At 46.5% G+C, this 23,691-nt stretch overlaps 1 protein-coding gene across 2 annotated transcripts in view; it reads right to left on the reverse strand.

The window, feature by feature from the left end:
• Positions 1 to 23,691, reverse strand: part of NTRK3 (neurotrophic receptor tyrosine kinase 3) — a 231,953-nt gene that overhangs the window by 92,947 nt on the left and 115,315 nt on the right. For both annotated transcript variants that reach the window (XM_085308663.1, XM_085308662.1), the window contains exon 12: positions 6,625 to 6,813. In XM_085308663.1, the coding sequence (XP_085164789.1) occupies positions 6,625 to 6,813 (189 nt within the window). The remainder of the gene's footprint in view (positions 1 to 6,624; positions 6,814 to 23,691) is intronic.

Raw genomic sequence — 23,691 nt, forward strand, 5'->3', positions numbered from 1 at the left:
GGGGCGGAGGAATGCCGGTAGAGCTGCACAGAGGGAGGGTGCATGAGCGCTTAGCACCTACATCAGGTGAGGGTGTAGGAAGAGAGAAGGAGAGGTAAGGAGAGATAAGGAGATGAATACCATACGGAGTAGCAGGGGCAGTCTCACCAAAACGGTGCACATACTGGGCAGTTGTATCCCAGGCGGAGGGAGGCTGAGGCCTGTTTTCAGCTGCATGGGAATAAACCACCCATCTGATGTAGGCACAAGGCTGCTAGGCAGTGAGAGCAGCCTGCTGTTTTAGAGTCACTCCAAATCCAGTAGGAAATCGGCTCGGGGCGTCTCCTTACTTGCCTTGTTAGCTACTCGACAGTTGACACATCACCGGCACCCTTTCTGAAATCACCCCAGGCAAGCTAACCCTAGTTGTCACCCCTATAGACAGTAGGATTAAAGGGTCCTGAGGAGATGCTTTCAGACAGAGGGACAGGCAGACAGTTGTTCATGGGAAAAACACTTCCTTGCCCACCGTTTGATGTCTATATACAGGAGTGTTTCCTCCACTAGTGCAGTCTCTCTGGTGGCAGGTCAATGTCAGCAGCACAAAACAGTATTCTGCTTGATTTAAGGGTTTCTTCTTCTAATAGTTTCCCGTCACTCGGAACGTAGATCTCCAAAGTGCCACCACCCACTGCAGCTGTGCTGTCAGCTTCAGTTCCTCACGCTGGGGCTGGATTCTGCTTAAGCTGCCTTTGATCTGAATTGTTGCTACAAACATCTTCAGTAAACACACATTGAACGAACAGAGATAGGATCTAAAACCCAAACAGCTGCAGGAGGTAATTGGCTTGTATGCAAATAAAGCCAGTGTGTATGTCACATTTGGAGTAAGACAAAATTGTCCCACCAGGCACTGCACTGTCGGCTACAGCAGCTCCTTCCCAAGCGTGAGGGTCCAAGCAGGAGAAACCAGTGTGGTAATTTTCACCCTCCTACACTGCTCAGCTTTCCCTTAATATAACCACATAGAAAGCACCTGCAGAGCTTGCTGGGGGCAAGCTAYGCATAACAGATTTTGTCAGCCATTCCAGGGTGGCCTGAAACACTCTGGTTTCTGTAGTGAACTCATAGCAGGAAAATCTGAAGATTGACTCACTGAGAACAAAGTTGCAACTCTAAATATGTATTTCTTCAGATACCTGCAACATAYGCTCTGGAAATAGACAACCACTGCCTGCAGGGTTTCTTCAGCATCCAAATCCATTTGCAGGAAGCTCATGTCAACACTTGGAGCCCAGAGTAGTTTCTATCAGAGGCTAGCACAGACCAGAGGGAAGAAAAATATGAAGGCAGTCCACTGTGGCGGAGGCCACCACCACCTTCCACCTGCCGAGCATTTAGGTCTAGAAACTCAGGCTTTGCTAGACCAAATGAAGATACGTAGAACTGGACAGCAGAATACTGAAAAGTTATATGGTTACTCATCAGTCCCCATCAAATTCTCCATAACTATCACACACAGCTTGACTTTGAAGGATCAGACATAAGACAGTGAGGAGCCCCAAAACAGGGAGTAGTGGCCCAAAAGAGCCCACTTAGGGCAATAATGGGAGTTAAGTTCTACTGAAGAAGAGGCTGGGGCTTTTGATTTTAGAGGAAAGAGGAGAAAAAGAGAAGTCTGGAGGAACTGKCAGGGACCTGTGGGAGGAACTGAGACCTGCTATTCAAATTTGGCTCCACCTTTACATTTCATGAAAACATTAACTGAACAAAATGAATAGTGGCAAGATAAACTGAGGTTATAAAATGTCTTTCTCATTTTGTTTTCAAGGCCTATTAGAAGCAGAGGTAAGGAAATCCATTTGTCTAAAAAATATGATTTTTGAAATGACCACAATGTTCCTTTTAAACTGCATTGAAAATACAAGATAAAGACAGAGTACTGAGTGAAAGAGTGCTGATGGAGCTTTTATTGTGTGATTTGCCTTGTTTTTTTTTTTCTGAAGCACTTCTTTTTAGCCGATTACCATGTATTTACAGTTAGTGTAATTATAGCTAATTACTTAATTAGCATGAATACATGTAATTACTAACTTCGAATATGTAATTATGTCAGGGCAGCCTGTAATAAATGAGGTTGAAAAAAACCTCTCATTAGGACTCTATGGAAGGACGGCTGCTCCACCCGTGTGGAGAATGTATCATAGTCCTGAGACTGCACCAGTCCTGCAAGAAGAAAATAAAGCCAGCACCAGTAGTGTCTTCACAGCAGCCAGCAATAATCTCCACTAAAATGAAACCACTTGTCCAAAAAGTTGAGCTGCGCAGTTTTAGCGGGAATCTAGCATCCCCTCCCAGAGACAGACAAGGATCTATAAAGGGTCTGCACCCCATAATAATTTTTTTCCATTGAGTTTTGGAATTTATTCTCTRATTTATGCCTTTCTTGAGAAGACTTATTTTGTCAAAACACAAATGCCAGGGAACTGAGCAACTTCAAGATTGTGTTGTGGCATTAGTATAAGCTTGAGAGATCAGATCCAAGAACTTCTAATCTGCATGTGATGCATTACGCTGATTATTAATTGCTGCTGTTAAAGTAAAATAAACCTCCAAAATACTTCATCTGAAACATTACCAAAGTCTTCCACCATAAAAATCTCCAGCTATTCATAATTATTCATTTTGCAATTACAAATCCTAAACATAGGGAGATGGAGCTAAGGTAAAAATTTGCTGCTACTGCCAAGAACCACATCTAGGAAAATACTGTCCTACAAACAGCTTGAAAGCCACCTCATGAAAATATTCCAGGTTAATGCTCCTTGTTTTTTCAGTGACCAGTCAGAATTCTTTTGTAATGAGCTGACGTCTCCTGCCTGCAATCGCTGATGGCCATTTCTGGACACAAATGAGGGAAGCAYGGCTCATGTTTTGCATTAGGAAAACCCCTGACCACAGGATGGAGCCGTCTGGTCCCCCTCACCCTGCATCTTCATCAGGTATTTTGTCCATAGTGCTTGCTCCACAGCCGGGTAGTCCTGTTTGTCTCCTCTCATCTGTTTGTTTCCAAATACAGAGAGGTGCAAATTCATCACTACCTGCTGTTCCTCCTGTTGACATCTGCCTAGCAGATATGCCACTTGGTGCTCTTACACATGCCAGAAAGCAGGTGGAAAAGTATATTTTAGTTTTTTCTTCTGAAATTGAATCTTTGGACTGTTCTGTTGTCAGCCCAGCTCTTCGCCTAACCTMCCAGGTGGGGCTGAGGGTGGCTGAAACAAGGATTTGTTGCAAACTCTATCACTGCCCAGAATTCCCTGGAGGTRTTGCATGAGGATGCAGGGAGCATCTCCCCAGATAGTTGCAAGAAAACAGGGTGGTGCACTTTATTCAATGCCTCTTCAGGAAGCCCTCAGCCAGGAATGGAAGAAGGTCTCTAAGTCCCTCCTGCTCCTCTAATTCCGGCTGTAGCAAAGAATGGGTAAGAAATAAACTTCAACTGCACAAATTCCAGAAAGTTGGAGGTGAGAACAGGCTCCTGAATCCTTCACCCTGTTGATGGGAGGAAAGTGCATCCCTCATGAGAAATACATCGCTGCCTCCTTGTAGACACATTAACTATTGGGCCCGCTGGGGGAGAACCSAAAGGACAGCGCAGTGCGGCAGGCACGAGCGGGGCCACAGCTCAGCGGGCAGGGAGCCGTCCTCCATATTTCAGCTGCAATTCCATTACGCAGAGCTAAGTGGCTGGGAATAAACGTCCGTCATCCCTGCGTGATAAGCGATGTTTGCTAGTATAGAGGGTGACAGAAATCTATATCACATCAATGTACTATTAATACTGCATTAAGCGTATAGAGTTCGCTCTCCTCATTGCAGCTCAGTAATGGGTGTCGGCATGTCCTCAGCCCAGACAAGAACATCCACGGGTACAGTGATACTGGTGGAATGAAGTAAGGAAGGAAGAAGACTCTAGAGACAGAAGGAGGGAAACCACTTGCTGAAGATGTTGTTCTAGCAACATCTCAATGCAAAAGAGAAATACTGGGTGCCACCGAGTGCCTTGCTCAGGCCAGGCCGCGTAGCCTCGGGGCTCGTGGGGGCTGTGATGCACAACGGCTGGCAGAAGCAAGGTAACTGCTTGTGTTGGCACAGGCTCAGCTGGGCGTCGAGGTGCTCCCCAGCCTAAAGCAGCTCCTTCTCTCTACGCGTGGCAACAAATGAAGTGTTTGCGCCCCAGCTTAGCGCAAGGTAAAGCAATCCCTCCAGTGGGAAAATGTAGAGCAGCAACAAATATTCTCCAGCTGTCTGCGCTCCCCAGCCTGGGTTCAAGTTGAACACAGTATATTGAATCAAACACACCTTTTAATGGTGAAAGCTCCCCAAAGCACGGTTATTTTCAAAGGTGAGTTATGAAACTTTCCAGCCTTAAGGAAAGYCAGTAGCTAAGTCAAAGAAGTTTTGTCTAAATGAAGTCTTACAGGGCTTACAATATAGAAACATACCAAATCCAACTCTGCCCAAGGTCTCAGAGCCTATTTCTTGCCCTGTGAATGGTAAATAATTCCAAAAATTGAAAAGGTTTTTGACCTGACAACATCCAGTTATGTTTTTCCCCTTGTTAGCACCCAAATGTAGCGCCTTTKCACTACATTTGATTTAGTTTCAGCAATCCTTCCTCACAGTGCTGGGAAACCTGGAGCTCCAAGATGGGGCCTGGGAGGGTTAGCACAAAACTAAGTGATTTTCCATGCATTTCAAAGTGTCCATACTTACTGGTAGTGTTATACTTTCCCCCTGTGGCACGTTCCACAGGAGAAACAGCTCCAGATGCCACTGCCAAGCGCTTCTGCTGTGCATTTAGCTTTTCAGATTCTAATCAATTAGCCCCATGAAACTTTGAGGCCAAATCCTGCTGCGAGCTATTTTCCCTGCAACCCTACTAAATTTGACAAGCCCCACAGGGCAAACGCTCAGAGCAAAACTTAACCCTCTGAGTTTGAACCACTACTACTGCGTAACTGCAATAGCACTAGCATATCAAAATAGTCGGCGCAGAGATTAAAGAGATCTGAGAGAGTATGGAAGGTGGAAAAAAAAAAGGACAAAAAAAAGTCATCAGAGCCTGTAAATCACTTTGAGATGAGAAGCCTATAAGAAATGTAAAATATAAATAACAGCAAAAACCAACCCCATGCTACTTTCAGCTTTACTAGCTCCTGCCTAATCCATCCCCTCCTCCCTYTCTCTACAAACAGATCAAAATAATTACACTAAAATAAAAATCAAAGGGAAAGCTAGGCACATTAACTGGATACGCCCCATTGCTCTGGCCAGTTGAAGCACAATGATCAACGACCCGGGACACGAGGCTCRGCTCCTGGCTTTGCTTGTGGCACCTGGGAGGGCGCACGGTGGGCTGCCCCAGCAATACTGCAGCAGGGCTGCTGGCTGCRGCTCCCCTTCATCTGATGGGGAGAGCTGCAGCCACAGAGAAGCAACTTTCTGCCTAATGTTTAACGCTGCATGAATTTCTGCAGGTTAGGAGATTGGCCTCCCACCAGAGCTTCTGTTCCAGATACTGAATTATGTTTCCTTAGCCTCATGAGTCAGCAAAAGCAAAGTGGAGAGCTGAAAGCAGACTTCAGTGCGCTACCCCCTGCTTCTGCCTGGCCCACAGAGACAGTACAACATCTTTCTTTCCAACCTTTTTATTGGATCCAGTTCTGTGTAGAACCAAGAAATACCCGAAAGATGAACAATAACAGGAGGAATATTATCTGAACTTTCTGTATTGCTCAGTTTGCTTCTTAGATTTAGTAAAAGGCAAGGGAGAACTCAACTACTGACTATRAGCGCCCACCTTGGGGAGGATCACGCCCCAGAGCAGTCATGGGAAGTAGTGAGGGACTTAAAAGAATGCATCCTTTTACCCAGCACTTTTCTTTTATGCTGAGAATTTAGGAGAGCTAAAGAGAGAGAGAGTCAGGTTATCACCACCTGCTATTCTAATGGGCTGACTTCACAACCCAGATTTATATAGGGAAACTGCAAGCTTTGCAAAGACCCATGAATATAAGACATCCAGCATCTAAACCTTCTGTTCTTTATCTCCGTGCACCTGCCCCATCTATGAACACATGTCCTGAGCTTGTCTTTGCACCACAGGGAAGCCAAGTAAAAAGTTCTGCTGCTACATGGCTGGGAAACTGCTGTAGGAGGAAGGGGAGGCATGTCCTTTCCTCCCACATGCAGCAGGTCACTTGAATACCCTGTGCTTCCACACAAGTTCTTGCTCATGCCTCTGACGTGGTGCTCAAAGCAGGCAAGGCAGAGCCCTGTTTCAAATGGCATTTTCAGGCAAGGGGAGAAGGTGAYTGGTGAGTGGTACAGGGAGGGTGAAAGGAGGTGAATGTGAGAGTGGAAGGGCTCCTTCAGAAGCATGTGTATGTATGTTGTGATTTCTGAGACCTGAGATTCACTTTGGTTTCTGGACCATACTAAGACCCACTCTCCTCAAAAGCCTCCTTCTCTTCTTATTCCTCCTCTTCTTCAACCTCAACCTTCTGGCCCTCCTTCCCCCCATGTCCCTGACCCTCCTCCTGGCCCTCACAGGGGCATCCGGCTGAATCGGGCACTTACACGTGTCTGGCTTGTGGCAGTTGTGACCTTGTCGGAAGTACTGAGGGTTCTCGATGACAGGAATACGGGTCATGCCGATCACCACCGTGTCTGGACCAGCATCCAGGGATGAGGGCGTCGTAATGCCGTGGTTGATGTGGTGGAGGGGACTGGCTGAATCCTCCTCTCCGCTGATCACTGCCACAGGACCTAGAAATATCACACACAAATCCGTCACATATAACCAGGGGGAAAGGAGGCCCACTAGCCCTACTGACTGTGTAGTGCAGATTGCTGCATTTATAGGCCRGGAACAGATTATTACCATCCTCTGGACAAGGTGAGAAATACTGGAGCAGATCTCAGTCAGCTCATGTTACCTCCCCACTACCACCACCACCACGAATGGCAGCATTTCTACGCTTTCCTCCCTGCCCCAAAAAGCTCAGAGCACCAACAGACAGGCAAGGAAGCATCAAGACAAATTAGTCAGCATCCTGAGATGAAAGTACCGGAGATCAGCCATAGCTCCCTAGTGTCTCTGCCTCCCAATAACTGTCTTGCTGCTCTCACCAGAACAGGAGCTCAGAGGGAGTTTCCCCAGGGATGAGCTCAGCATCTTGCTAGTATCCCCCTCTCCAATGTTGAGGGGAATCAGGGACTCCCAAGGCCAGCAGGAAGAGAGCCCCCAGCAAGCTACAGAGAAGTCAGCACCACGGGCTTTAAGGCTGAACTATGACAAACCCAGGACATTCCCTCCTCCTCATCCTCTCTAATTTGTCTGCTGCCATCTCAAGTACTTCTTAATTCCCAATTCCCCATCTGCTGCTAGCTCACTGGGCTGCATTATCGATCCTGCCACTCCATCAAGGTGATGGACCCAGTGGAGAGGTTTCAGTTCTCCTTCCACATCGTCCCCCTACACAAAGCACCAATGACTGCTGCTCTGATAGAAATGAAGTGGCTGCTGGCCCCCTGCAGCCACCTCCCCAGCCATGGGTGCAAAAAAGCTTCCTGCCCCCAAAGCACCTCAGCATTCACAACCAGCTTAGTCAAATGCTGCCCCTCTAGGACTTGTCCACGTGCTCCCCTGAGCTCCTCAGCCCTCATATACACACCCTCGCCTCCTTCTGTGGAGCAGACCAAAACACAGACCACAASGATGAAGTCATGCTTCGTAGCAGCACTGAATGCACATACACTGATCTGCCTCATGCAGACGGTGACCCGAACCACTATTCTGGTTCCTGCAACTGCCTACCTAAACCGTGGCTCCTAGCACCCAGATGAATGCACTAAGAGCACCGCCACTCTAATCTTTCCCTAAAGATGAACAGGCTTGTTCCTGAAGGTAAAATAAAGTCATGAAGGAAAGAGCAACTATACCTTAGAAGAAAGRCTTGCATCCCAATTGCAGAGTTATCTTACAATATTCAGCTATATCCCAATTTTAGAAATATGCTTTGCTTTATTTTTAGAACCTCTAACTTCAGCCTTTGCTATCAGTTGCCAGGGCTGGAAACCCCAGGGGACATCAGAGATTTATACAATTCCCCACTTCCATCTATTCTCACATATCCCAGAGGTCCCAGCTGCCAGCCCGCAGCAGCTCTATATAAACGCCTCCATCACAAGGTGAAACCTTTCAACGCATGCTGCATAAACACAGGATCACAAGGAGCCAAGGAACAAGTGGCTCACACTGCAACTTTCCAAGGGGACCTCCTTTTGGTGGCCGAATCAAACGCAACACAGCATGTTCAGATGGGAAGAAAAACATGGTCAACTAGAGATCTTCCCTTTCTCCTTTCCAGAAGCTGCCTGGGGCTACCAGCAGATCAAGCAAAGATAAGCGGAGATGCTGCATTGAGATTATTGAGATTCGAGCCTATTCAGAGAGGTCTGTCTTTTACCTGTGTTGCATAGAAAATGCCTCTCTCCCATCAGTAATCTATTTCTAATTGCACAATTACCTTATTATGTAGTGCTAGCAACAAAGAGGGGAGTCTTTAAGTCATTTTATTCTCCAGAGCCTCTGAGAGGACATGGAGAATACAGGCTCCGTGCAGTCATTCTGCCTGCATTAATCTCATCTAAAGGCTATTCATTTTTGAGACTTCAAGTATTGTTTGTTCTTCCAAGTGGGATATAATAAAGTTATTGTGTAATTAGCAGACTCCTGGCAGCCATGACAGGTGTTTTAGTTACAAGAAAAAGAAAAGTCTCTGCCGTTATTGTGAATTCCTTCTGGTAGGTTCTTGCTTTTTTTTTTTCTTTTTTTTTTAAGTTCCTCCCAGGGCCCACGTGACTTCCCACTTTTGAGATACAAAGGCAAAATTCAACTCTTGCCGCAAGATGCTTCTGCTGGGACTACATACATTGCGTTTCTCCAAATACAAAAAGTAAACAGGCAATTTTGGTTTGAATGACTTTTGTTTTTCTTGTCAATTCTTTGCATGCAAAACAGATGGCCTGGGYTTTGCACGGTGTGTGCGCCTCTCTTCCGCCATATTCTGCGCTGATGGACAGCCTGACCGCAGCRGGAAGGAGTGACCTCTCCATTTCAAGGTGCAGGTCACAAAGCATGTCATAAAAATATCAGCTGGATATAGACTGGTATAATTYATATGAAGAGAGATCATAACGATCTCCCCTGCTGTGGAGCTGTGGGAGAGGCTATTGAAAGCTTATTGCTTTTCCTAAGCAGCAAAGATATTGCCTCAAAGAAAGATCACGGCATGTCCAACAGGACAGCCTGATATGAAAGGCCTCTCTAGCGAAAGAGGTCATCTATGCTGTCCTCTGCTCTGAGGGCAGAAATCACATCTTCCTGATGAGGGGTGAAGAGGACATAGCCTGCAATGTTAGTACTAAAGGGAGATGTTTGATTTTATGGCCACCSATGGGATGTATGCTAGGCTGGCATGGATCCTGCTGGGTACACATGTCTTAGGGTATCGCAGTGCACGAAACTAGAGATAATATTTAAAAACTCTTCTGCTAAGAACTGAGCTGCAGGAAAAAAAAAAGAAAAAAAAAAAAAGATGAGAGTGAAGGAGATCAAACTCCGGGTCTTTTTGTTTGCATGGAAATTGCCATCTAAACTTCAGTTTCACAAGTACCCAGCCCCCCCTCCAAAGGCTACAACCACTCTGTTGCCCCTCTGAGACTGAGGCAAGTATTGGACTGGCTGCACAAGCCTGAAAGACAAATTCTAAAAGTATTATTGATATGAAGTAGCCACTGATCACTTTTATAGGTTTGACTATTGCTCTGACTCTCAAAATAGGTACTGTCATCAGCAACTTCTGGAAATAAAGCAGCTACCTACCCTTCAACCCCTTTAATCTCTTTTGGCAATATCATATATCTTTTGCTGCTAAGTAGGTAAAGAGGTTGAGTTTATGATGTATAATGCTGATGAATGGCTTTATTTGGAAGAATTCTAGCTGGCTTCAGCAGTGGATCTTCCAGGTAAAGTTAAAGGAAAAAATGGAATTAAAAAAAAAAGAATACAGATCTTAAGATTTAGATTCATCTTCCACTTGACAGATGAATGGGCAGAGGGACATAGGAATGAACCCAGTTTTGTACCATAAAAACGCAGAGTAATAGTCTAGGGTAGTCTAGGCTAACTCCTGATATACTACTCTATAAACTTTTAAAAGAATGTAAATTATTTTGAAGTTCCTCTGAAATTTAAAGTCTAAACAGGRATGCAGCAGATGTTTCTGTGGATAAATCAACCTGCACTACAGCAAACATACTGTGAGCATTAACTATAGAGTTTATTTGTTAATATTTTAAAGAGCCTGTATATGTTCTGAGAATCARAAGTATCATGGGCTCTGCCACGTCTCATGGGCACCAGGCAGCAAGAACYGGCAGAGAGCCAGGGCAGAGGATGAGGGAACCTGGGCTGGGGAGGAGCTTGRGTCCTGAGCAGCCTCATCAGTGGCATGGGGCCACACGACTGCCAGGAAAGGTCAGCAGAGCCACCAGGGCTGTCCCACGACTTCAGTTAGCCTGGCAGGCCCTCCCCGTGCCCTGGTCCTGCACAGCACGTACCCCAATCGCAGTTACATGCTCGTCTGCAGTCCTGGCGGGAGAGTTAACTGCAGTGACCACAACATCAGGAACTGAATGAATCCACCGTTATCCCAAGAGCAGTTAGGCAGCCTGAAAATGCAGCTCTTGCAGAGATGTTACAAAGAACTCAAATTGTCTCTCTTCTCTTCCACGCTCCGCATCTGCATCCAACTCCTTTTTCTTAAGGAACATGCCCCACTCGGGCATSACTGTTCCCAGCTTCATCTCTTCCCTTATGTCTCCTCCAGCCTCCTGTCTGGGCTATTTTCTTTCCGTGCCCTGAAAGTTCTGCTTTTTAGAAAATCATTCTCTATTCCTCAGTTTTGCCTATGGCTAATTTTGAGTTTGGCTTGGTGCTTTTGTTCTTTCCTTCTTTATCTGGAAGCTCTATCAGATAAGATATACATTTTAACTCATGTCTGTAAAGTGCCTGCTGCATTCAGTGTTACATGGACATTTGTTACTTAAAAATGAAAYAAATAATAATAAATAGCTTGGGGAGGCCCTGTTTGCATCATTATATCATAGTGGTAAATTATTTACTAAGGCTAAGAGCTGTATTTTCTGATAAAACACAGGCTCAGGAATATAGGATACTTTATAAATAACCATAGATTTGAGAAGATAATGGTCACTTCATACACATCCATAACATAATGAATGCTCCAAGGCATACAGGTGAAGAACAGCAAAAACTCCAGCTTTCTATCTAACAGTAACCTCTCCAAAACAGCAAAAAGGATTGAAGAAGTAGAAAATATGACCTCTAAAGAAAAAAATGAAAAAAATATGCTTTGCATTGAGGAAAATATTGAAGAGCCATGTGATAGTAGTCTTCCAATATGTAACAGGTTACTGTGAAGAGAAACATTACAGCTGTTTTCCATGTCCACTGGGGATAAAACAAGAAATAATAGGTTTAAACTGCACTAAGGGAGATTAAGGTTTGAATGTTTTCCCTAATGTCTAGCAGCACGGATGGTTAAACACTAGAACAGATAGCCTAGGGATGCTCCAGAGGCCTGAGAGCTGCTGGAGTGGGATGGGGAGAGGTTAAAGAAACTTCTTTCAAGGACATTTTGGTTAYAAGGGCCTGAGGCTGCTCAGAGCTCCCCAACCTGTAGCACTTTTCACCTACAAACAAACAACCTTCAGCAAGGAGTAGTTTTTCCTTTTTGATGCTTTTGAAGAAATTCCAAGTACTTSCCTTCCAGTCCCAGCCTACCTGGTCAACACAGGAACAGACTACACTGCAGATGGACCTTAGGCAGCCTCCTAGGCATCCTGGATGCCTATTTCTCTGCAGGAATTGCGTGTCAAGATCCTGTTGTCAGCTTTGACTTTCTCAGGCTGAATGCTCTTGTCTCTTTGGCTTGGTGCAGCCCGCAGCTGGCCACGTGAACAGGACAGCACAATACCCAGGATGGGGCCATAATCTCTTTATGCCCTTTCAGACAGGACGACTCCATCCATGCACCAAGCCACATGCTCAGTAAGAAAACAGAGCTGCTTAAGCAGACAGAGAGGAAGTGAGTGCTCAGGCTGCAGGGCAATTCCTGTTCCCCTCTACCCAGGCCTGCAGGCACTGTTGTTCAGAACATAATTTTTGATCAAAAATGATCACTGCAAGAGATAACTGTGCCATCCACATTTGACTGTGTAATATAAAGCAGCCATATAATTAACCTACTTAATTAGCAACTGCATATGACCCATAACTAGGGAAAAAAACCTCTTCAGTAAACTGGGTCACCATGCATTGTACAGCAAGTACTGAAGYAGACCTCATTAAACTCCAATATATTACAAAAACCCCTCCCCATCTGACTTCAAAACTCTGTTGGCACCTCCATATTTCACTGATCTTAATCTTAAATTCTGTTCTTCAAAGGGCTGTATCACTGGTTGGCAAGTGGATAATTCCAAAACAGAATCTCTCAGCCCTGCTTTACAATTCAGTTATACATATGCACATATGCATTTATTTATAACCACAGACAGAAAACTAGCCCCAACCTTCAGCTTATCAGTAAAACCAAAAAAAAGTGTTAAAAAAATCCAACCTTTTGCTCAAACCAAAATCAAACAATCCCCCAGGGCAGATCTCTGCACCAGCAAAGGAGGGAACTGAAAGTCATAAAAGAGAATAAGTGAAAGCACAACAAATACAATTAAAAATCTAGCCATGCTCAGAGCAAGATTGCATTTACTGTCTCATAAAAAGAGTCTTGTCCTGTCAGGCAAAAAAAAAAAAAGGAAATCAATTTCTTAATTTTTATTGGCAGATGTGGGCATGGAGCCAACCAAGTGCTTGGTGCCTGCGAGGCAAGGACTTGTTCGGAGCCAGACTGCCGTGGGCTCCACCACGTCCCGCTGCTTCCCTGCAAAGGGAATCAGCCACTTYTTCTCGTCGCCAGGGCTGCTGATTGCGACTGCTGGATTGTTTGTCACATGGCATCTCTTTCCCTGAGCAACGGCCACGCCAGAGTTCAAAAGGCATTGCAGATCTCCAACTTGTACAGAACGCAGCAGTTTCACTTCAGATCCCTGCAAATCCAGCTCTTCCTCTGTGCTTGTTGCCATCATCTGAACCAATCTGAAACAACCTTTCCCACATCCATGAAGTTCAGGTCCTGTCTGCAGCTCCCAGACTCTTCATGGCGAGCCCTGTGTCTTCTTAGGTTGCTCATGCCATGTTCTTCAACAAGCACACATCTGCCACAGCAGCTCTCCAGGGATTGCAACCAAATGCCCTATCCTCCTTCCCAAATTTCACTCCAATTCATTTGCAAGCCTTGTAGTCATGCAAGCCACAGAGATCACACGAGAAATTGGAAACTGGACTACAGAAATTGGATGATCATCTTTGCAGAGAACAGCCCACACAGCACTACTTCTGCTGAAACCCCGCTGTACCTTGGCTGCAGACATGCCCTGGCTCATTGAAGAGCTTGCAAAGGTACAAATCCTCAGACCTGGTCTTCCCCTTGCCATGCCCCAGCATGACGGTGCACAGGGCAGTACCTCTCTCAGGGAGCCCTCCCTTTAACCTTYTGGAGAAATGGCACATATAAGTTTACAGCTCTGAGCTTTGGAGAGAGACAAGTGCTCCACAATTACACATCCGAGCTCTCCAAATGATCTCCTCCAAATCCTACCCTTGTGCAGCTTCCAGCCCCTCTAGCAGTRAAGCTAGGCGGAAATTGCCAAATAGCAATCAATTTTCCCCTCTCCTGAATGAGATAATGAGCCCAGAGCCCTGATCACCTCGAGGCACTCAAGATCCCACTGCACTTCTTCAGGCTGAAGAGGAGCCAGCGCCAGGCCAGCAGCCCCTCTGTGCTGTGCTCCTCCCGCTTGCGGTATCTGCTGCCGCTTCAACACAAGGCTCTTCCCCCACCTGCTGCCATTCCCCAGCCTGTTAGAAATTGCAGATACCTTATCATACAAAGGGCTGCCAGATCTGTTGTCAGTGGGTGATTCCTATGTTCATGATCYCTAAAGCATTTTAGGATCTTTCAAGATGAAAGTGTGCCACCAAAACCTTGCCATTTACTAAAGCCCATCTCCCTCCCTAAGAACTGACATTTCCTTCTCTGATGTTTTCATGCACTCCTGGGGAGAAAGGAGGGCTGAGACAGCASACAATTTCCTGGCCCACACTGCTCCAGCCCCATCAGGAGGTGGGGGATCCCTAAATCTCTCCCAATTCACCCTTGTCCTTTTTYCCCCCTCTCTCTCAGGTTTATTTATGGAGCTTAGACATGAATCCTATGAGCAATCACACTTGAGAATGGAAACATTAAGATCAAATCATATAAAACATAAAGTCAGTGCATATGATGGCACAAATACATAAATCCAGCAGAACAAGCACAAGAAAATGCTTACAGTAAAAATGACGAGACAATCTGATAATTAAAAAGGGAGGTATCTGACAAGCCAGAGCCACGCTGAAAGCAACTCCAACCACTGTTGGGAAGAAGGTACAGCAGGAATTATGTCTGTGCTCAAAGCTCCCAGCCCAGCTACRCCACAGGTCTTCAAATCAGAAAGCATGTCGCTAGTAAAAGGACTGTAAACATATGCTGGGGCTAACCAGGAGAATACTTTGGATCCTTCAATCAAAGGATCTCACAGCACTTCAGATATTGACTAAGCCAAAATCTTCTCTTGCTAAATAGGAAAAAGATACCGGGAAGTCGCTTCACTTACCAATGACAAGATGCTTTCACCACTGAGATGGAGTGACACAGCTAGTTGATGGCCCAGGTAACAGGAGAAGAAGCAAAACGTATTTTATTTGATTGCAGCTGAAGGGCTAAAGAGTATTTCACCTGGCKATACCTGTGCCAGTATGCACAGCAGCACTCTGTTACCTTCTCCACTCACCTGCCATCATTTCCCCTATCCTACTTCCTATGTTTACAGCTCACAAGCCGATTTTTGTGACTACCAGACCTGCATGCTCACTGTGGGCCGTGACAAGCCAGTTGTGATCCTTCTGTCTCACACATCAATCACTAGAAGGAAACCTCCTGAGATTGCATCTTGGCATGACAGAGTCCAAGCCAGCAAKAGCACCTTCCAGTACAGTAAATAGTAAGACAAATACGCTTTTCTCAGTAGAAGAGGCTGACCTGCCGGCAAGAGGAGAATGGAACGGGGAGAAGTCCATTCTACAGTCAGTGGCAGTGATTTCTACACTTCRGGCTCAGTCCACAGCCACAGAGCAGATGCTGGGAGCCTGTAGTAGCCATCCCCAGTGCCCTGATAAGACTTGAGGAGCAAGAGACATGACATCCATGTATGGCCAAAGTCCTTTTGTGGCTCTACCAAATCCCTTTTGCCCAGAGTTGAAACCCAACACCAAGATCTAGACTYAGAAGGGGCTGGTAGAGCAGAAAGAGGATGGACTGCTGCAGTGCAGCTGATATTAGGCATGCAATAAGACACCAGAACAAGGCTTCCAGTGTCCTACTTTAGCTAGCCAAGCATCCTAGGGTGCCCAAAGAGACAGGGCTTTGCTGAACCATTCAGATCTGAAACCACTGAATAGCATGAAACAGAAGCTGCCTCTCCCTTGCACACCCCGTCTCTATGAGTGCCACATGAACCAAACCACCAAATGTTACCGGAACTGAGCCTCCTGCCCTGCCCCACATGAGGCTGCAGTCCCATTTCCATTGCTCACCACAGGGTAGGTTTTATCCAGAAGCTGGAAGCTCATTGCCTTTCATCACCTCCATGTCCAGGTCTCCAGCATCCCCACTCTACTAGCTCCCAGAGCTCCAGCCCCTAGCTCCAGAGCTTGGCATGGTCCTGCCTGCCCCGGATCCTCAGCTTACTGCCCGTCTATCATTTTTTCCTCCTTTCTCCTGACTGAAAATTTGCCTCTTACTTTTTAAGACAAAGTCACCGAGCTTTCACCTCGAGGACACCTTGAACTCCAAAGCGGCGCACACTTTACGACACAAGAGACGGGCAGTGGCTGGGTAAAGGCCTCAGCAGTGTCTATTAATCTCTTGGCTCACTCATCCCTATCACAGACACACCATAAAAATGATATAAGCATTTCATTCAAACGGCTCTGCAGAGGGACTGGGGAGAGCACGCAGGCCGATTGATTTCCACTATGTCTGCTCTTTACCTTCAGGTATAAATACAACAGCAAAATCAATCGGAATAACATCATATCAGCTTTCTAATCTCTTCTGTTTGTAAGATGCGCTTTACGTACTGCAGTGTTTCCTTCAGCTAGTGCACTTGTCTACAGGAGGGCCTCAGCACCTCCTCACCCCTAAACCTTCCCGCGTGCACAGACAGATGTCACTTCCTCGCAGCTCCAACGAAAGGTATCGAGATCTTCAGATTCGAAATGCAGCACTTCCCTTCTTCAATAAGGGAAATGCAGAGAGGTCTCCTGAAGTAAGCTGCCTCGCCTGTGAAAGAGTTGGTACCACCACACACTTGCTATGCCCTGGAGCATGTTACCATGTCCTAAGACATGCTCACCTGCTTGCACTCCTTCCAAGGGGATGGTTACTGGCTGTGGCTAACATATGTCTGGGTGTACTTGCATTGCATGAAGCTACGTGGGAGTGCTCCCACCAACATGGGATATGCGTGAGGAAGAAGCAGGTGCATGCTTTTCCCCATTCCCCCAGGAACACATCCCTGTATGCCCCAGGGCTCCCACGTCCCTGCTGGCAGGTCACTTCCTGGCTCCCCTCTGGCACCAGCAGCTCTCTCRGGACGCAAAGCAAGCACAGAGCGGGTGACACGAACCGAATGCCCAAGCCCAGGAGCGGGGCTGCCTGCTCAGCGCTGAGCACACACATTTCCTCTCTGGGTTTTCAATTTATCATTAGCCTAAGGCTTTTATCCTCTTTCCTGGCCCCCAGCCACCGTGGAGTGAGACTGTGACAAACCGATAAACATTTTAGCTGAGTCCTTGCTCTCATGACCACGCATACGAAGTGTGAGGCTGGAGAAGGGGCTGCCTGGCAAGGTGTCAAGGGGCTGTCTTCTCTAAAGTCCAGCTCAGCTGAGTTTAGGGATCAGGCGATGCTCTCCTCCACCTCGGACTGGAAACAAATATGGCTTGGCTGAAAAGCTGCAATACGGATAACAACGTAAAAGTGTTTTAAGCTACCTCTTGGTCTTATTCTGCAATTTAGCTGGGCAAAGAACAGACATACGTAGCTCACAAATCTGTAGCGTCACCATCAACACTGTGGCTATCGGTCGGGTTAAAGCTTTTGGGGACATGGTTTCTAACCAGCTCACTGCTGGCGGGGCCATTGCAAGCTGAGAAGGAGTGCAAGTGTTTCTCATGAGGGTCCTTCACCATCATTCACCAGGCAGCCTCCTTCCCTTCCCGCGTCACCGGGAGCGAGCCACTCTCCTGCCACATCCCTTCACATGTCCAGGCCACACTGAGATCAATCCTGGGCCAGCATGATCTACTTGGAAAGCTTAACTGCCATGAAAGCAAACCACTTGTCCTCTGGCTCCGATCTCTTACTGAAATTAGTGCCAATGGAAGTGTCACTACCAATTTCATAATGTTATTGGATGGATGTAAAACTGGGCCAATTCCCATATTCCTGACGGACTATCAAAGTGATAGGGATTATGGGTAAGGAGACAGGCAGTCCTGACAGGAAAGGCAAAGACTCAAGATCGATTACCCTGACACGGCTATCTTTGAGCCACATCGCTAAACGCTGACACCAGCGCGCTCTCCTAGGGGCCTGGATGCCCCTCCGTGTAGAAGGTTTGTTTTCTCCCATGGTAACTGGAGACCCTCGGAGCCTAGGGATCTCCGCAGTCCCTCTCCAAAGCATCCACTTTATGAGGCTCTGGAGAGGCTGAGGGATTTTGCTGTCATTACGCGACATTAATTTTCAGGCCTCCCTATTTTGGTTTAATATTCTGTCAAGATAAAAAATCACGTATTAAAAAATAAATAAATGCCTTGCTCTGCATTACACCGAGGTTTCAGTTTGAAGGAATGTTCAGACTCTAAAGTCCATGGCACAACATATGTTTTATCTTTCTTTGCTTTGTTTTTTTCTTCTTGTTTTTTGGTGTTTTCTTTTTCTTTTTTCTGGTAAAAAAAAGATTCTGCTTGGACCATGAAACTAAACCGGTCAGTTCCACCATCTGTTTCTCATGTAGTAATTAATAGTGCTCATAATTTTTCATACAAAAGTAGTTTTTGGGKTTTTTTTGGTTTTTTTTTGTATTTGACCTTTTTAATTTTAAATGGAATTTTTACAAAAACATCAAAACAGCCACCGAGGCTGCACATGGCAATGGACTAAATTTGCCTCCAGCTGACGCCTCACACACACGGTCCCTGCCAGCACCCAAGCGACTGGCAGTCAGGGTGCAAATCTGTAGGCAAAAACTTTTTTAAAAAATCAGACCCATGCTGTTTACCTTCAGATCAACCAATAACTCCTTACATGGTCAAAAAATAATAAAATGCAGCCCTGCCAACCAGTTTGGCTTGTTTCATTCACGTGCAAGGTCAATAAAAATTTAAAGCTTCTGCCTCTTTCAGAAAGCCCAACTTATTTTTTTTTCCTTCCTCTAAAGACCTCCTTAAGATGATCTCAGGCAGCAACATCGGTCTCTCAGATTTATTCCTTCCAAAGATAAATAGTGCGTTTCTTACAGAAACAAAATGTGTTTAAGTTGTGTAATTGTTTATATCCTGAACCTGCCCTTGTATTTACAAGACTCTTCTCGAATATAAACTCCACAATAGAAATATCCACAAACAAACAAATCCCTTTTCACTCCTGCTCACAAATTGAGGAGGAAAGGAGAGCCGGGCGCCTGCAGCCCTGCGCGCTCCCCCTGCCGGCTCCCCAGCTCCGCGGCACCGCTGCCGCTCGCAAACGCCGGGAGGAAGAGCAGGATTAAGAGTGTTGAGCTTCGCTGGAAGCATGAGGATCAACATTTGCTAATGGGGGAAAAAAATCACAAAAGAAATGAGGTTTTGTAGGTTTCCCAGAGGCTGTTTGGACTATGGTGGTGGGAGGGAAGCCCTTGACAGTCTTGATGCAAAACTTACTGATAAAAGATGTTATTTGGCTTGACTAGTATCAACTGCAGCATCAATACACTGATGTTTTCCAGGATGTCATGCCTTACTCCAAAATTTATGTTCCTTGGTCAGAAAGGTGATGGTTTTGCTTAAAAATAACAGAAATGTCCCCTAGAGAACGGCTCAGAAATTATAGGTTTCTGGGAGCTGACAGCTCGTTTGCAAAGAGAATCTCCAACTCGGGGGTTTCTGCCTGCCTTGTCGGTACCCTCATCGATTTTGGAGAGGGGCCCCATCGACAGGGAGATAAAACACAGTGGGAAGAAAAGGCTGGGAGATGACGACAGGGGAAAGAAAACTTCCTACTCCAAGAACTTGCTAATCCACCAGCCTAAACAGCCCCTTTAATAAATTAGAGCGCTATTCATTGAAATGGCTTCCTCTGTCCCCATGCTGCCAGTTAATCTGTAATTCAGATAGATCAGTCATAAGGCAAGAGTCCAGCATATAAAATGATTAATTCCTCCAAGGCCTAGGGAAATTTAACTTTCTAAATAGTATAGCATGCTCCTCTCCTTAACAGTGAGCTACAGGCATGTACGTCGCTGCCATCAGAGGTCAGTAGGGAACATCACTTGCATTTAAATACAGGCACTGGCAAATGCAACGTCTGCCACTGTGTTGCTCGGTTTGCAGTCCCACAGCAGCAGCTCTAGCATAACCCAGGCAGTGAGCTTGTATTGCACCTTCCAGCGTTTTCCTGCTCTCCAACATCCGGCTAGAAACAGCCTGCATCTTGCCACCTTGGCAGCCTGAGACCAAAGCCTGTCCTCAACAGGAAGGGCTTTCCAGACAATAATCTTTATGCAGCAAGACCATAAACCATCATTTAAATCAAGCAGCCTCGTTTGCAAAAATGCAACATCTATTGAATCCAGTCTAGAACCAAACAGGCAGTGGCAGGGGGTACCAAAGAGAGCGTGGAGGGTAGGGGCAAGGAGCAGAACACATCTAATCTCCCATCTCCCACAAAGGAGTTACTGGTCCTTCCAGTGCCACTTCCATCCTTTATAACTTCAGGAGCGAACTGCAGTGCTGGCACAAACAGATGCTGCTATACAGGTTTAGATAATTTGCAGGTACTCAATGGTACCTACCAGAGAAAGCGAGGGATGAGCTTTAAAGCAGAGAGAGATGTGAAGTATTCACCTGCAAGAAAGCTCCTTGTGGCAGTAGTGCAAGAAAAAGACTGAGAGGAGGCCTCTGGCTAGAAGATACCAGCAAAGAAACCATGCAGACAGAGGAGCTGTGGACAACAACTGAAGGGTGGGAGTAGATCAGATGGGTGAGCTGCAGTGGGCAGCAGGGAGAAGCCATATGAAATTCCACACGAGACAGGAGGCATCTGAACATGCCAGCCCTGGAGGCCACAGAATATAAACAAACATCTTCGGATTGCCAGGAGATAGGAGAAAACAAGGGGAAATCCAGCTGAAAGGGACCCTTTAAAGGAAGTAAGAGGTTGGGCATCAAAATAGTCACCCACTGTGTGGCTGGCCCAAGCAATGGCCTCCTAAAAGGGACATTAAGGCAGGTTCTTCAGAGTCTCCTTGCTGATCTGTGGTCTAGCTCCACCTCAGAAAAGACAACTTGTAACTTTGGCAACCTCAGCTGCCAACGTTTAAAGTGTGTGAGGATAAGAGATCCCCAGCCAAATCCCTGTCTCTGTACACATATTCTACATCCTGCCCCCAAGCTACTTCATCAGCCTAGTGAAGGCTGGTGGGAGGGAACGTGCCTCTTGTTAGCTTGCAAGCCAGGAGGGCACAGAGAGACGGGGCGTTCAGCATTTACCTTCATGACTAATTATGGGGACACTAAGGAGAGCATCTGTTGTTRTGCACAAGCAAAGCACTGAGTGCTGTTTCCTTACCCCACACCCCATTCCCCCCAAACATATCTCTTGCCTGATGGGTCTGTAGCTCATGACAAGAAACACAACAACTCATCCAGGCTAGGAAGCCAGATCTGAACACAAYTCCTCCAGCTGCACCATCAGAGGGAGCAGAAAAGAGCGAGTAAACAGCATCCTCATCCACAGCACAGCAAGGAGAAGCTGGGGCAGGGGGAAGGGAATAAAATAATAACAAGAGAAAGCTTGCACAAGCTTACCAGCTTTCTGGCTGAGAGCACCCTTTGTCTGCTGAGCTTCAAGCCAAGTGCTCCTTGCCCAAAGCCCACTTCAGGCTGCAAAACTGCCTAGGAGCAGCCCCTGGCTGYGGCAGTAAGCGAGTCCACTTACAAATTCATGTGCCTAGCGGCACCCACAGCACCAGCATCACCCTATGGCTGGAGAGCCACGAGAGGGAACGGGATAGGGCTCATGCATAGGCAGCACAAGTGTGTGGCTGGAGGGCAGCACAGGGTGCTTCAGGCAGAGAGAGTGAGGCAGCAGAGAGCTGCAGTAGCTGAAGCACCTGGACCACAACCAAACAGCTTTCTAGAAGCAGCTATCAAGTCACTGCAGAAGTCATAGTGGAACGGAGCCACTTTTCATCCTACCTCTCAAGGAAATCATCACTGCTGTTACGCAGACACAATTATGTCTCCAGAGCCTTTTAACTGCAGCTCTTTAGGGCTGAGTGGGCTGATAGAAATCTATTCACAGGGCTGACATTGCACGGCTGGGCAGCGATGCTGTGCTACCAACTCACCGGCTGGGGGAGGATTAAGAAATAAGACTAATGGAAGGGAAAGTCCCAGGGAATGGCTATAGGCAACATGGTGGCCCAAGTACCATCCCCTCTGGGCCTTAACCGTATTCCCTTGACGACGTAACACAAAGTTCAGGCCAATTTTTTTTTAACTTATTCTTCTAGAACTTCCTTTTAAAGACAAATAAAATAACAACACCCCACTTCTACCCCCTGTTTTACTTTAGTTTTGTGCTTTTCCCCTCTGGAGGCAACCTCCACTAAAGGACGGATGGCTACACATGCATATAAGCCACAGCAGGGCAACACAGAGCAACATAAGGCTGTCTCATTCCCAACACCCACATTCTCCATGTAGCCACAAGCAATGCCAGGATCCAAGCACCAGGAAGATGAGAGCACAGGAGTGGCTTGGCCATCAGCCACTGGGATGCCTCGCCAAGTCCATGTCCGGAGCAGAGAGAGGCAGGAAGCTCCTACCGTGGGACCTTTGAACTGCATCGCAGAGCCCTCTCTGAGCTCAGCAGAGCCAGCCGGGTGATGCTTTATCATAGCTGCCATCTGTTTGTTTGCTTTGCAATCCTCTGCTCCTCCTGGCTGTGTTCAAAGACTCCTACCTGTTCTCAGAAAGCATTACTGGGTCTCGGTAAACAATCCACAGGCAGGGAGGAGAGTAGGGAGGGGGAAGGCAGGGGAGGGGGGAAGTGTGGGGAATCAAAATTTAATTAAAGACACTTTTGCTCCAGGGTCTCTGAAAATTACAAACTCATAAATCTCTTAGTAAATGCCCTGAGCAGTTGCTATGCCAGGCCGCCTACCAGTCCCACTAGGAGGACCATAAAGCGCGAGTACGCAGCTCGCTGGCACCCTCCCTCCACCTCCATCCTGCAACAGAGGCAACCTTGARCAGCCTGTCAAGCTCGTGACAAGTGTTTTTGCAACCAGGAACTATCAATCTGCAGCCCCATTAGTTGCTCRGTCCGAGGAGCTGCTCCCTTCACTCGCAGTCTCGGCACAACAAGAGGTGGGAGAAGGCTGGGATAGAAAGGTGGGTAAGTTTCTGCAAGAGGAAGGCAGAACGTCCCAAGGCCGTATTCTCAGATGCACTGAGTTCTTAAAAAGCATTTTCTGACGAAGATGACCAAAGAACGTGGTAAATGAAAAGGTAGATCCCAATGGATTTCCACTAGTCGTTGCCTCTCAGGGCACTATAATCTCATCTTCCAATAATTCCCTAATTTATCAGCCCCATGTTTTCTCCTGTAGCTGAGAAGAACATTCACCAGAGGATATGTTATTGCTGTCCAGCCCAAATTTACTTCTCTTAAGGGTGATACAGAAGGGTACCTAGCATGTGCTGCTTAACAGCAGCAAGAACAAGCTGTTTTAACACGTTCCTCCATTCCATCATGCAGCCAGGAATGGACTGATCCTCCAGCAGGCAGGGGAGTCGTACTACATTACTATATTTAAACAAAGCTTCCCATACAGTCTGTAGTAGTGCTGTGAACCAAAGAGTGTCTGGCAGGAGCCACTTATAGTAAGGCTTAGAAGGGGGAATCTGGGGTATTTTTTCACCCTTTACTTACAAATGGCCACAAATTTAAACGCGGGAGCAGAGTCTGTTTTCTACAGCCTGGGCAGGTCTTGACTCTTCTYTGCTAATAAGCAGTTGGTAAAACTGTAACATAAACTTGCTTTCTTTCCTTTAAAGTAGGCATCAGT

Source organism: Rhea americana, unplaced genomic scaffold (genome assembly GCF_003343005.1).
Source record: "Rhea americana isolate MKP2758 unplaced genomic scaffold, rheAme1 scaffold_28, whole genome shotgun sequence".
Classification (NCBI taxonomy): Eukaryota; Metazoa; Chordata; class Aves; order Rheiformes; family Rheidae; genus Rhea; species Rhea americana.